The 15,866-nt window shown below is 39.6% G+C and overlaps 1 protein-coding gene across 8 annotated transcripts in view; it reads left to right on the forward strand.

Moving 5' to 3' along the window:
• mecom (MDS1 and EVI1 complex locus) overlaps positions 1-15,866 on the forward strand; it is a 1,133,356-nt gene that overhangs the window by 1,023,412 nt on the left and 94,078 nt on the right. For 5 of the 8 annotated variants that reach the window (XM_043702874.1, XM_043702875.1, XM_043702876.1 and 2 more), the window contains 2 exons: positions 7,618-7,644; positions 10,521-10,687. In XM_043702874.1, the coding sequence (XP_043558809.1) occupies positions 7,618-7,644; positions 10,521-10,687 (194 nt within the window). The remainder of the gene's footprint in view (positions 1-7,617; positions 7,645-10,520; positions 10,688-15,866) is intronic. The other 3 variants (XM_043702878.1, XM_043702879.1, XM_043702880.1) reach the window with 1 other exon arrangement.

A 15,866-nucleotide genomic window follows, 5' to 3' on the forward strand; every position in this document is an offset into this window, starting at 1 on the left:
TGGAGGAGATGCGGTGGAGAGCATCGTCGATCACGTCTGGGGGGAAATTGCAGTCTTTGAAGAAGGAGGCCATCTGGGTTGTACAGTATTGGAATTGATCCTCCTGGGAGCAGATGCAGCGAAGGCGAAGGAATTGGGAATATGGGATGGTGTTTTTACAGGGGGCAAGGTGGGAGGAGGTGTAATCTAGGTAGCTGTGGGAGTCAATCAGTTTATAGTAAACATCCATGTTGAGTCGGTCGTCCGAGATAGAAATGGAGAGGTCTAGGAAGGGGAGGGAGGAGTCTGAGACGGTCCAGGTAAATTTGAGGTCGGGGTGGAAGGTGTTTGTAAAGTAGATGAACTGTTCAATCTTCTCGTGGGAGCACGAGGTATGGCTGATATAGTCATCGATGTAGCGGAGGAAAAGGTGGGGGGTGGGGCCAGTATAGTTGCGGAAGATGGACTGTTCCACATATCCAACGAAGAGGCAGGCATAGCTGGGGCCCATGCTGGTGCCCATGGCTACTCCTTTTGTTTGGAGGAAGTGGGAGGATTGGAAAGAGAAGTTGTTCAGAGTGATGACCAGTTCAGTCAGTTGAAGGAGGATGTCAGTGGAAGGGTACTGTTGGTTCGGCGGGAAAGGAAGAAGCGGAGGGCTTTGCGGCCTTCGTGATGGGGGATGGAGGTGTATAGGGACTGGATGTCCATGGTGAAGATAAGGCGTTGTGGACCGGGGAAGCAAAAATCATGGAGGAGGTGGAGGGCGTGGGTGGTGTCCCGAACATAGGTGAGGAGTTCTTGGACTAAGGGGGACAGGACCATGTCAAGGTATGCAGAGATGAGTTTGGTGAGGCAGGAGCAGGCTGAGACATTCGGTGAGGCAGGAGCAGGCTGAGACATTACACTGGTCTCAATATAAACTGCATCAAGACTCAGAAGGCATTTTTGAGAAGGCAATCAATTATGTGTCACCTCTGGAAGCACCACCTTGACTAAGGACTGAAATCGGCTTCAATCTGGTCAGCCTTTGCATCAAATGAGAGTTGTTGATGTAAACTGGTGAAAAAGAGTGAGCCTCAAGGTGGATGTGTCATCTGAAGACATTTTAATAAAACTTCATTTTAAAAAGTAACAGCAGCTACTGGTCCATCAGGGGAATGACACCTCTTACAGGGTGACTTGTAGTCACACCTGTGGCCACTCCAGCGTATTGATTGTAAATGTCGACACACTGCTTCCTTACCTCCCACTCCTTCCAGAAGTCAGCTCCATGCTGTGGCCCAGTTCTGGTCACTGCACCAAGGCTTGCTGGCTCAAAATCCCTATTGAACAACCTCAGCCACAAACTGCAGCATTTCACAGTTCACCCCCACATGGTGAGGGCATCTCAGAATGAGAATTAAATGTTGAAATTGCCATTGATACACTTATCCCCCAAAAAAGTCTGAATGACTAAGAGAATATTGAGTCACTGCTTTGTCAGCCACATTCAAATCTAAGGTTGCATTATCACACAATTACAGTTCCCTTTAGTTTGGTCAACATTCACCAAAGGTTGCACTGTGTAAGTGGGCCATTAGCTGAAACATCCTTTTATTGATTGTCAAACAGTGCAAGTGAAGGCAATCTAATGAAGTTCATTTTTAGTTCCCATTTTTCCAACACTAGAAGATAACCAGTGAGATCAAGGACTTAGAATGTAATTTAAAAAGTGTTTGAGGGTGAGAAATGACAAAAATAAGAATTCATGACTCCCCTAGTTCCTGTTTAAGACTGTAGTACTTATGATCCTTGTCCCATTCCTCAGTTATGAACCATTTCATGAGGGCAGCCTGCTGTGATATCACTTACTCAAAGTCCTTAACGAGAAACAAAATATGCTGTGGCAAATCCAATCATCCAAATCAGAGACAGAGTGTTCTGACTAAAGGAATAAGAAACAGATGAGAAATAGTTATTCACAGTCACTAATTGGAGAGAGAAACACATAATGTGATGAAAGGATTGATTAAGCCCCTGCCATTTACTTTAACTTTGAAATAAACGTTTCACATCCAATCGGCAATATTCAAAGCAGTGGTGAGAAGACCGTGAATAATAAGCCATATCATTCATTTCTAGTCATGCAGTTTTAGTGCAGCACTGTTTTATGAATGATTTTTCTGCACTGATTGTGAATCTCGGTGCATAGGAGCTACTGCACTTATTTTCCAGGACAAGTTCTCTGCAAACTGGTTTCACTTTAAAACATCTGCAAAGTGTATGCGTATGCAAATGCAGTTATTTGGGGTAATTGTTTACAGCTATTTAACTGGTGGTGGTGCCTTCCTCATTACCATGGGGAGAGTCTATGCACCTCAGTGTTTGGAAGATTGCTTTCCAGGCCTATTAGGGGCAGAATAAGGACTTTAGCTATCCAGGTCATTGACAAGCAAGAAACACAGTCCTAGTTTACAGTCTTAGACATTGCAGAACATATTGAGCAATTCACCCAACTGACACTTTTCTCATTCTGCTTCTGCATTTGGAGCCTTGTGATCCAATCACATTTTTATCCCCCTTAAAATCTCTCAGGATTTTGAAAGTCTCCTGTCAATATCCCCCTCCTTGTTCTTTTCTATTTCAGTGAAACACTTTCTTCAAAATGTTGAGTTGGGCCTTTGACACTGTCCTGAGCCTGACTAATGTTGATCAGTCTTATGAGTATGATTCTACTGTCTGATATCTAATTGTACAAGAGTGTTATCCACTCATGTAAACTACATTATTGGATTCTAATGTGAGCTGAAGAATATGATATATGGTACTTCTCTAACTTTATCACATGTTGAATAAGAAACATTTGCTAAGACAGAGATATAGATTACTAAACTATTTTGATTCACTAGTAACAAATGAACCTAGAGTATAAAAGTAAATTCTACTCCATCACTTAGCTGCACTCAAACTTCCCCTCCAAAAATTTGCAAAGTATAAAGAATACTTGTATTTTTCACACCCTGCTCCTAATACAAACTGGAATGAGCAATGATTTTGAACAGAAAAAGTCTACTTTTTTGAATAAAGTTGGAACAACCAGAACAGGTTTAGGATAGCATGGTGGCTCAGTGGTTAGCATTGCTGCCTCATAGTACTAGGGACCTCTGTTCAATCCCAGTCTTAAGTGCCTGTCTGTGTGGAGTTTGCATATTCTCCTCATGTCTGTGTGGATTTGCTTTGGTTTCATCCTATGGTCCAAAGATGTGCAGGTTCAGTGTTCAAAGTTTGTGAGAAGATTTGTAGCTCGGGTGCTCGTTGTTGTGGTTCTGTTCGCCGAGCTGGGAATTTGTGTTGCAGACGTTTCGTCCCCTGTCTAGGTGACATCCTCAGTGCTTGGGAGCCTCCTGTGAAGCGCTTCTGTGATGTTTCCTCCGGCATTTATAGTGGTTTGAATCTGCCTCTTCCAGTTATCAGTTCCAGCTGTCCGCTGCAGTGGTTGGTATATTGGGTCCAGGTCGATGTGCTTGGTCCAAGTTAATGTGCTTATTGATTGAATCTGGGGATGAGTGCCATGCCTCTAGGAATTCTCTGGCTGTTCTCTGTTTGGCTTGTCCTATAATAGTAGTGTTGTCCCATGCAAGGACTGCACAAAACACTACATAGGACAAACAGGAAGACAGCTAACGGTCCGCATCCATGAACACCAACTAGCCACGAAACAACATGAACAGCTATCCTTAGTAGCCACAAACTCAGATGACAAGCAACATGAGTTTGACTGGGCCAACACTACTATTATAGGACAAGCCAAACAGAGAACAGCCAGGGAATTCCTAGATGCAGGCACTCATCCACAGATTCAATCAATAAGCACATCGACCTGGACCCAATATACCGGCCACTGCAGCGGACAGCTGGAACTGACAACCAGAAGCGGCAGGTACAAATCACTACAAATGCTGGAGGAAACATCACAGAAGCGCTTCACAGGAGGCTCCCAAGCACTGAGGATATCACCTAGACAGGGGACGAAACGTCTGCAACACAAATTCCCAGCTCGGCGAACAGAACCACAATAGGTTCAGTGTCTTAACCATGGGGAATGCAGGGTTATGGAGATGGGGTGGGGAAAGGGGTAGCCAGTGGGAGTCTGAGTGGTATGCTATTCAGAGAGTTGATCTGAACTTGATGGGTCAAATGGTCTGTCCCCACACTGTAGGTATTCTATGATGCTTCTATGAATATTTTCTGTTCTGGGATCTCCATAGTGTTAAATAGCATATGGATCATTAATGATTTAAAGCAGGCCGATCTTATCTGGTTGTGGTGTCACTATGAATATATTTGTTATTCTGTGGAATAATTAAAAACTCTACCCGTAACCCATTCCACCATCCTTTTAATGGGAAGTCAAAATTTGATATCCTGTTCCAGCAGGTCAAGGGCTTATGCCCGAAACTTCGATTCTTCTGCTGCTCGGATGCTGCCTGACCAGCTGTGCTTTTCCAGCACCACACTCTCGACTCTGATCTTCAGCACTGTTGCCCTCACTTTCTCCCAGTTCGAAAAACTGTTGCATTTTTAAAAAGTACAATAAGCACAGTTCCTATACCTGAAATTAGGTACATTCACTTGTGTACATTAAGTATATTCACATGATGCACATTCACTAGTGTGCATTCGGTATATTCACATGGTAGACATTCACTCGTGTACATGAGGCACATTTATCGTGTACATTCGACACATTCACATGGTGTACAGTCATTCAGTTTACTGCAACAACCCCAAGCACATCTCTTCATTACCAATTCCTATTCCCATCCACACTTTAACCAGGGAAAACAGGAATGGAGCTTTTTCTACTGAGTGCAGTTTGAAATATTCATGAGAATCCCAAACTGAATTTCCCACTGCTCTTTTGTCTAAACAGATTGATCACTAACTGGCAAAAAAACCTGCCAGAACTGTGGTAGAATTTTAAACTGGGTGGATTTCATGTTAATTCCTTCTCTCAGCTATAAATAAATGGAGTGGTGATAAATGAAGTGCTCCAGACTATTGATTGCAAAATAACCACTATATTGAAGCTTTGCAATTCTTAAGTCACTTCTATGAATTGAAAGAATAGGCATAGAAATTCTTTCCGATTTATGTACAGTCGTTCAAAGCTAAAGTAATATAGTTACCTTGGTAACGAAAAGACGTTGTGTGACAGCCCTTTTCATTTTTATGTAACATGTTTCACTGATATTCATGAGATTACGTAGCTAAGGGTCCATAGGCAAAATATGATGGCTTTCTTAAGATGAATGGAGTAATTGTAAATCAAAATTATAACTGCGATGATTAATATGTGAATTTAAGGGCTATTGATTATTATGACCGTTTATATTTGCAATGATGCAAGACTTAAGCTGCCATAAGCCAAATAGACAAATGCTATGTCATAACTTGATTGTAGGCTGATAATTTGCATCTTAGCTTAAATGTCCAGATAGCCAATTGGTTCTGCTGCATACACTCCCAGTAGTTTACTTACTATTTTTGCATTTTTCTATAAAACTGAAAAAGTATTCTTAAAATCTGCAAATGGTACACTCGCGTGTTTGTGTCAACTGCTGAAATCCAGCTTGGCATGGAAACACAACAACATATTATAATCATATTAAATATAATCATATAAATATTTTCTAATCAGTCTGTTCAGAGATGTTATTACACGCCTCTGAGACAAATGAGACTTGTTCCCAGGCCACTAAGTCTACAGGTAGGGACACTACCACCACAACACAGGGCAGTTAACATAGCGTATAACAAAAAAATCATTCTGTTGAACGCTCACTAATGGATAGAAATCCTGTGATAATGCCAATTGTTAGTGCGACATTCTGGAAAACTGAATGGTAGTTACCAATCATATATTCTTTCAATATGAATGATATTCATCTGTATGAATCCTAATTGCTGCTATCTGGCATGCAGCTGATCTTCTCCTTTGACAGAATTCTGACCCAGAGTCAATAAAGTTAGGTTGGATATTGATAGAGATTTGTTTAGGTCTAATTTTTCTGGAGAAATGTTGATACCTTGTGCTTTCCAACCCCCTATAGAACCCCTTTCTCTTATGCACTGAAAAAAGATAAAGAACAATTTAATTTGGAATAGCATTTTTGTTAAGCTTTCCATATCTGACTGCACATTGTCAATTGAGTTCCAACAGCTGGTTCTAATTTGGCCTTTGCTGGACTCATTCCTGATGAAGGGCTTTTGCCCAAAACGTCGATTTTCCTGCTCCTCGGATGCTGCCTGACCTGTTGTGCTTTTCCAGCACCACACTCTGGACTTGCAAGTAGTCTTCCTAGCTATAGTTGCCACATCTTACTATGCTTCTCTTGAGATTAACTTGTGAGAGGAGCTCGCATCATACTGTTCATTAGTGCAAATTAGTGCTTTGTGACTGGACCCTTCCCTGCCTCCAATCTCTGATTGTAGACCTTTTGGGCATAATGGGACAGGCGCTCCACAAGTTTAACTGAATTACTAAATAGTTTTGCCAGAGTAAAACCCTTTGCTGTGTAATCTGAGGCATAAACATCCTCGCAAATAACACATAAATTACAATCTTGAAAGATTTTATGAGTTTGAGTAGACCTCTTTTTAATACAATCACTAAATTTAATTGCCCTCTCATTCTCCATTAGTTTACTGCCAATGGTGCATATTTAAAGTCTGCTGAATTATATCATCCACCTGAAAGATTCATTTCAAAAAGGAAAGGAGTTACTTTATTTTAAACAAAACATGAATTGATGATTTTGATTATTTGAAAGAGTTTTCAAAAACACTCCACGTTAGAATTTTTGAGGTGTGCTATTTATTGGTTTTAATTACAAATTCAGAAATGTATGTAACTAATGCAGTATTTGCTGAACACATCATTGAGACACCTTGATAAATATTGGATTTCACAAACAGTAATCTTGCACTGGCAACTTGCAGTGGATTGACAACATCTACAAAAAAAAAGGTTATGCCTGGAGATATAGAAAGGTGTTTTTATTTAAATTTGTCTATTAAGAGTAGAAACTTGCAGATTTTTTAAAAATGATATATTCAGTGACATTTAAACAATGCATTCTATTTGGCTTTGTTGAAACTCCAATACTAGCAGTAAAGGTAACATGAGACAGTGTAACAATAGTACCATCATCTTGCACTTATGTAGTGCCTTTAAAGCAATGAAACATCTCAGACAATTTACAGCAGCATTAACAAAGAACCTAAATTAGAAATCAATTAAAGAAAATCCTGAGTAAAATCTGGAACCAAAATAAATCCTGTTAAACCACTAAAATGAAAGAATCAGATGGCAGTAAATGATGTTTCAGAATCTAGCTATCCTGGACATTACTTATTTGATACTAAATGCCAGGAGAAGGGAGACAAACCTGGTGTCATCAATCTAACATAAAAAAAAATTGCAGCAGTTAATTTGAGGACTTTCTATTTACTTTGATGTTCGAGCTTTTGAAAAAAAAACTCATCAGCAGACATGCAAACAATATCATTTGTCATTTGTAAACAATTATGGCAGCTGAAAGAGACACAATTTGTGGATTATAATTTATTTTTTATTTTGGTCCTACTCCCTAGTTCCGCTTGCCTGATCAGAGAATTTGGGTAAGTTCCTCTGCTTATAATTCCAAACCATAATTCATAATGATCAGAATGAAAGGTTTATTAAATGCTGCATAACTCACAATGATTTAAAATCTCCCACATCTCTTCCTACCCTCCACAAATAAAAATGTAAATGTTTACCATTTCGCTTGATGATCAGATTGCATTACCATAATCACAAGCACTATTTAAGTAATTCACACAGTAGGCTGAGTTATAAATCACTCCATCTGGTAACTCAAATGAGAGCAAAAGCCACTTTTATTTATTCCTGACACCAATAGATTAGTTCCATGAGGTAGCAGAGTTTGTAATAATTGCTGAGGCCATTTTGATCATATCTTTACTTGCACAAAAAAAGGTTAAAAATATTTGTTTTTATTCAATAATGGCAATGTCTGCATACTTGATTTGTGTTGGGAATAGAGTTAAATGCTGGATTGCATCAGTACAAGGTTAACAGCCTCAGTGGGATTAGAAGGGGGTGGCATTATTTCCTTATTCAGACATTTTGCTGTTGATAAGATCAGTGATTGTGAGAAAGTAAATCACAAATTATTCAGCTGCTAAGTAATACTGTCATTCACTGATATTAAGTATGTCTTACATCTATATAGGGCAGTAACTTCTGCAGTTTCACTCCCTGGGGATCATTGAATAAATATGTTAGGACTTTTGATTTGATATGAGCTTTTATTAAGCTGGAGTTTTATAAAAATAATATTTTCCTCTTCAATGTTTCTTTGGAATTTGAAAAGTCAATCAAAATTTGATCCCATCATCATGGTTAATATAACCAATTACTTTATATTGTAAATATGAAGGGTCTTAATTTATTCCTCATCTGTCTTGATCTAGTAGAGGGGCTGTACTGGTAAGAATGCTTTACATTATGATTTTTTTGCTGCCTAGTCAGGTGATCTGGATTTTGTTATAATGAGATAAATGATTGTTAAACCCCAAGTATCACAAATGGGTTACTGTCTTTGAGATAACAGCATTCCCTTTTCTCGCAATCCTAAAAAAACAGCTTTACTCTCTGCTAAAACATACATAATTTTTTAGTGATTCCTGCTTGTACTTGAATGACAATGCAACTGATCTGGTCATTACTTATAGCATTTAAAGTAATGTTTCCAATTCTGCCTATAGGCTGATCAGACCATTCCTATTTAAATGTTGAACACTGTAAATGTTACTCACTTTATCTTGCCATTAGTAAGATTAACTCAGAATGTTATTAAAAAATAGTTATAAATATATTTGCTGTTCATACTGTTGAATATTCATCAATGTTAACATAGAATGAATATATAACACACAGAAATGACAAACATTAAATGCAAGTTGATCCCTACCCAAATTTTTTTTACCTGTTAGAAATGTAATATCTTTTTTCATTCTCTTTGGTCCTCACTTGTGTAATTACATTTTTAAAAATAATAATTGCTTCTTACTGACAATGAACTATTACAGAAAAAAACAATAACAGATTGATTTTTAATTTATTTGACTTTCTCCAAAGAGATATTGCAACAAATTTAAAACACTTAAAATGATAGCAACTGTACCTTTATTATTAAATTCAGAGTCATAATTAAGATTTTAGCAAGAATTATTGAATTGTCCAGCTTCTGTTATGATGTAATGAACACTGCTGAGATATCTACCTCCCATCAACCTTCTCCTGAACCCTACCAATCGTATTAACATTAAATCGCCCTCTCAGCAGATAGATATTACATTGTTATAAATGGGTGGGCATAGTAACTACACATTTTATTTAGAAAAAAACTGTTCTTGTTCTCCGTGTGATTTATTTCCAAACCATTATCCAGAAACTGCTCCTGAGTATGAATTATTAATAAAATAACTTCCCAACTATTAATTTTCCTTTCCTTTAACTAGTCAGTGTAAGACCTTGCTACCCTTTTGTCATAACTAGGTGTTACAGGTTAAAGGTTTTGCTTTTTGCAGTGTTTTAATTATTATCCAATCATTTTTAGTTGTTTCAATAGATTTGTGCTCCTGTTTAAAAAATATTTTGACTCTAAATATGTTCATAATATGTAGACACATATATAATAAGTAAATATATTTTCAAATCACATCTTGCATATAGCATCACACAGTGTATAATGTATATTTACAAATCTATGGATTGACAAAACAAGAGTTGGGGGCTGGGTAGAATTCCCTTGTAACATTCAGCAGCATCATTATTACCTATGTCTGCCCTTTGATCTGTGATGTCAGCATCCTTCATATTGACGAATGTGCTGTCCAGTTGCATTGTACAGGGAATGTTTTAGCAGCTATGAATGATTATGAATCAAGCCTGAGAGCAGGCAGACCTTAGTGCCTTCCAGTGCTTTCACATTTGCTGTGTGACAAGTAAATGCATCTAGACTTTCCTTGGAGATTTTCAAATGTTTGATGAAAGACATTTCACAAATTGGCAGAGGTGCCTTGTACAATGCAATTTGTAACTAGGACTGAGAGTTATAGTGCGAAAGGGAGAAGGTGGGCGGCTGAAGCAATCCACAGGTTACAGAATGAAGGTATTTACTGTAAATGTAAACAATTAATTGAAATACATCAGCTGCTCCATTGCATAAGGAAGGAACAAATCAAAAAGAAATATCACTGATAATTCCCCACTGTATAAGATAATTTATCAACAAACTCTGAGGTCTAATTACATGATATTCTTACATAGTCATCTCTGTGGCAAGAAAATACTTTTATCTGGTTAAATATTTCAAAAGGTGTCAGTAATTTTGCAAGCCCTGAGTTATTTGGTTCTGCAGTTGAAAAACTAATACCTAATGTGACATTTTAAAACCTATAATTTCTTTCTCTTCCCTACCTATCAGATGTCAGCGATTGAGAACATGGCAGAGAAGCTGGAAGGTTTCAGTTCACTCAAGCCAGAGGCCAATGACCTCCTGCGGTCTGTCCCTTCAATGTTTGATTTTAGGGCTCCCCCATCTGTCATTCCTGAAAGCCTGCTGCGAAAAGGGAAGGAGCGGTATACCTGCAGGTAACTATGGTTCCCATACATGGCAAATTAAGATAGCAGTAACACTTTAATAATTTCCGTTCATTTTCTCCCTCAACTGACATAATTGAATAAAGAAAATGGCAGTCATATTTTGTCATAACAAAATTGAAAATTGAGAAGGTATAATTTGATCAAATTGACTTGATTCATCAATTTCGCTTCCAATTTCCACCCAGCCCTCACTTTCACGTCGTGTATTTCTAACTCGAAATCTGTTTCCATTTCTAGGGGTAGATTAGCCACTAATATCTACTACAAACCCACCAACTTCAAGAGCTACCTGGACTATACATTCTCACACCCTGCGTCTTACAATGACTCCATTCCATTCTCCCAGTTCCTCCACCTATGCTGCACATGTTCTGAAGGGGCCTACTTCAACAAGAGAACCTCCGAAATGTCCATCTTCTTCCTCAACCAAGGACTCCCCAGCACTGATGTCGATAGGGCCCTCAATTGGGTCTGACCCATCACCCACACTTCTGCCATCACTCCCTCTCTTCTCTCCCACAACAGCGATAAGGTTCCTCTTATCCTTGTCAAAGAGTGTGGTGCTGGAAAAGCATAGCTAGTCAGGCAGCATCTGAGGAGCAGGAGAATCAATGCTTCGAGCATAAGCTCTTCTTCCTGATGAAAAGCTTATGCCTGAAACATCGATTCTCCTGCTCCTTGGATGCGGCCTGACCTGCTCTGCTTTTCTAGCAACTCACTCTTCGACTGTGATCTCCAGTAACTGCAGTCCTCACTTTCTCCTTCCTCTTGTCCTTATCTACCATCCCACCAATATCCACATCCAGAAGATCATCAGCCGCCATTTCCCCACCTTCAGCGAGATGCTACCATCAGACACATATTCCCCTCCCTTCCCTTGTTTACCTACCGCAGAGACTGTTCCCTCCAGTACATCCTGGTCCACTCTTTGTTCACTCCCTACACACCTCAAATTCCTCCATGGCACCTTCCCCTACAACCACCTAAGGCTTTCCCAATTTCTATAATACCATAAGACATAGGAGCAGAAATTAGGCCATTCAGCCAATCGAGTCTGCTCCACCTGTCAATCATGGCTGATATGTTTCTCAACCCCATTCTCCTGCTTTCTCCCTGTAACCCTTGATCTCCTTGATACTCAAGAAGCTATCTATATCTGTCTTAAACATACTCAATGACTTGGCCTCCACAGCCTTCTGTGGCAATGAATTATCTCCTTTCTCCTCAGTATCCAAGGGCCGAAACACGCATTCCAAGTGAAGCAGCACTTTACCTGCACTTCACACAAGCTAGTCTACTGCATTCACTGCTCACAATGTAGTCTTCTCCAAATTGGAGGAAATGAAGCATGCAGTGGGTGACTGCTTCACAGAACATCTATGTTCTGTTCGTAAAAAAGACTTGAGCTTCCAGTTGCCTGCCACTTGAACACACTGTCCTGTTCCCAGGCCAACATCTCTGTCTCAGGCCTGCCGCAGTGCTCTAGTGAAGCTGACCTCAAACTGAAAGAACAACACCTCATTTTCTGCTTGGGGACCCTGCAGACCTCCAGACTCAATATTGAGTTCAATAATTTTAGGGCCTGAACTTTCCAATATCCTAGCTCTCTACCCCACACACCAGGCCTTGTTATCACATAGTCTGCCATTACATACTACTTATTGTTAGCTACTAATAGTCTCCATTAATAGCTGTTCACCCTCCTAACCAGATTGTTTTCAACTTGTTTGTCTGTCCAACTGCTCTTCTCTCTTTTTGGTCTCTATCCCTACCTCTCATTTACTTCTTACTCCCTTCCCCCACCCTATCTTATCATAGGGTGGGCGGCATGGTGGCTCAGTGGTTAGCACTGCCAGGGACCCGGGTTCAATTCCCGCTTCGAGCAACTGTCTGTGTGGAGTTTGCACATTCTCCCCGTGTCTGCGTGGGCTTCCTCTGGTTGCTCCGGTTTCCTCACATAGTCCAAAGATGTGCAGGTTAGGTGAATGGGCCATGCTAAGTTGTCCGCAGTGTTAGGTGCATTAGTCAGGGTAAATATAGAGGGGAATAGGTCTGGGTGTGTTGCTGCTCGGTGTGGTGTGGACTTGTTGGGCCGAAGGGCCTGTTTCCACAATGTAGGCAATCTAATCATATAAACCAATATTTTCCTAGCTACCATCAGTTCTGAGGAAGGGTCACTTGACATGAAATGTTAACTGATTTATCTTCACAGATACTGGCTGACCTGCTGAACTTTTCCAGCAATTTCTGTTTTTATTTATAATTTGATTGAAGTCTTCCAAATTTAAATGGTAAAATTTTATATTCTCAGTTAACTGAAGCCAAATGTCACTACATAGTTTCAGGAACAGTGGTAATACAAAACCAGGAATTGCTGGAAAAACTCAGCAGATCTGGCAGCATCTGTGTAGAGAAAGCAGAGTTAACGTTTCAGATCCAGTGACACTTCTTCAGATGGCTTAGTTCTGAAGAAGGGTCAGTGGATCTGAAACATTGACTCTGTTTTCTCTCAACAGATGCTGCTAGATCTGCTGAAGTTTTTAAGCAAGTTTTGATTTTGTTTCTGATTTCCAGCATTCACAATTCCTTTGGATTTTTGTTCAGAGGCAATGCAATGATGGGTAACTGGGATTGATTAAGTAAATTGGAGCTTGAATCTCAACCAAAAGGCTGACTTTAGCACTGCTCAATAAAGGAATCTAATTACCACATCAAGGGGAACATCATCACTCCTCGAGTATCCTATCACTGAAAACTGTCTGCCTTTCTGGAAAAATGATGCCACTCCTCAGCAAAGCTTATTCTCACATGCATCTTTGGTTAGGGGCAGTTTCAAAGCAAGTTCCTGCCTGTTAAGCACACCATTTGAATGGCAAAGTCAGAAGTCATAAAACACCAGGTTATAGTTCAACAGTTTATTTGAAATCACAAACTGTCAGAGCGCTGCTGCTTGTCAGGTGAAGTCACCCAACTAACAAGCCCGTTCCAAAAGCTTGTGATTTCAAATAAACCTGTTGGACTATAACCTGGTGTTGTGTGACTTCTGACATTATCCACTGCAGTCTAACACCAGTATCTCTGCGTTTTAAATGACATATCCTCCCACTACTGATAAGTGTATTCATGGTAAAAATGACCAAGTACATTGTGGCTTCTCTATAGAGAAAGCTAAAACTATATGTAATATAAACAGGAAATGCTCGAAATACACAGCTCGCTGTTGAGAGAAATAGATTTTATGTTTAAGGTAAACACCTTCCACAGAAACATAACTCAATCTTATGAATTAGATTGGTTTAGCAGACAAAGGAGATACTTTGCAACTGAACATAACTGAGACGATGGGCTGGGTCTTTGCTCTTAAGATGGCTAGCACAAGTTGGAAAATTTGCTGGCCGGTCTCAATTCCCTGTGGAGAAAGTTCCCTGTCAGATTCTATTGTCACTTCAAGAGGCAGTACAAGGTGGAGTTAGGTCTGTTACCCCTGGACAGAAATCAAATATAGTCACAGGCTACCTGGTGTTGTGGATGGTTGTTTAAAAGGACCTCGTTCCTGGTATTTTAGGCCTTTTATCCATCATTCCTCACACCTCATCATCCCTTATGCCACCACGACATCTTATGTCAATTCAAGTCTCTGACCAATCCCATGACACTTTATGACCTCTATGTCAACATAATGCAAATGCATGCCTATCCATCACTTGCTCTAACATGCACCATGTCTACTTATCCAGTGCCCACTATAGGAAGACCTTAGAAGATGAAATGAAATAAAGGTGTAAGTATCCATTACAGACTTCACACTATTGTAAAAGAACACAAACATGCTCCCATTCAAATCTTTTAAATCGCCTCAAATACTTAATCCTTTATTTATAAATATTGACTTCATAACTGTATTTATGATCCCAAATCAAAGACAATTAAATGGCTTTTTGAACTTCAATCAGACTGTGAATTAAGACCCCCGCTGAGATAATTGTGGATTATGAAAAACAGCCAAGAATTGACCATAACATAATGGGTCAAATTTTTCATTTCCCAGCAGAGTAAGGGAGTTGAAACTGAAACTGAGGGACCCTTTGGTACCTCCCTTGCTCTTCCTGTATCAAGCATCAAATGATCAATTAACAGCCATCACAAGGAAGGAGATAACTACAGTCATGTACGAAATTTGGTCCCCACCGATAAACCCTAATGCTTGCTCCATTGTTGGTTTGCAGTTATTAACAAGGTTGGTTGTTCATGCCTGTATTAGATACCAGAAGATATTCGGCTCTTCTGACTTCGAATGAAGATAAAAATAGCATATTTCTGAAATTTTGGTGCCGTTAGATTCACAGTAGAATATGCATCTTGATGTGAATGTGTAATTTACAGTTTCTGAGAACCAACACTCTGGTTGGGTGGGTAACAAAAATGTGGACCAGATTGCTAACAAGCTTAATTACTTATTAATTAATGATTTCAAAATTGTGAGTGGATTGCTGACTTCAGCACCTGCATACCTTCCATGTTATTAGAAACTAGTATGATGACATTGGTTGCTAATGCACTGTCATTATACTGAATGTCCATCAGTACAAACAGTGGGCAATGCTCCCATTTTGGGAAAACAAAATTTGGCTGAATGGCCCTTCTGGAAATACGAACAAACAGCTATTGTAATTGACAGAACAGATTTATTTTCAACTTCAATCGAACAGATAGTCTGCGCTTTATAATTTTTAAAGGGCTGGAGATTTAAATAATTTTACAGATTGAGATTATTTTATCTCAATGATGCAGGCAGTTTTTTTATATAGAACATAGAAGAATACAGCGCAGTACAGGCTCTTCGGCCCTCGATGTTGCGCCGATCCAAGCCCACCTAACCTACACTAGCCCACTATCCTCCATATGCCTATCCAATGCCTGCTTAAATGCCCATAATGAGGGAGAGTCCACCACTGCTACTGGCAGGGCATTCCATGAACTCACGACTCGCTGAGTAAAGAACCTTCCCCTAACATCTGTCCTATACCTACCCCCCCCTTAATTTAAAGCTATGCCCCCTTGGAAAAAGATTCTCACTGTCGACCCTATCTAAACCCCTAATCATCTTGTACACCTCTATCAAGTCACCCCTAAACCTTCTTTTCCCCAATGAAAACAACCCCAAGTG

Source organism: Chiloscyllium plagiosum, chromosome 13 (genome assembly GCF_004010195.1).
Source record: "Chiloscyllium plagiosum isolate BGI_BamShark_2017 chromosome 13, ASM401019v2, whole genome shotgun sequence".
NCBI classification, from domain to species: domain Eukaryota; kingdom Metazoa; phylum Chordata; class Chondrichthyes; order Orectolobiformes; family Hemiscylliidae; genus Chiloscyllium; species Chiloscyllium plagiosum.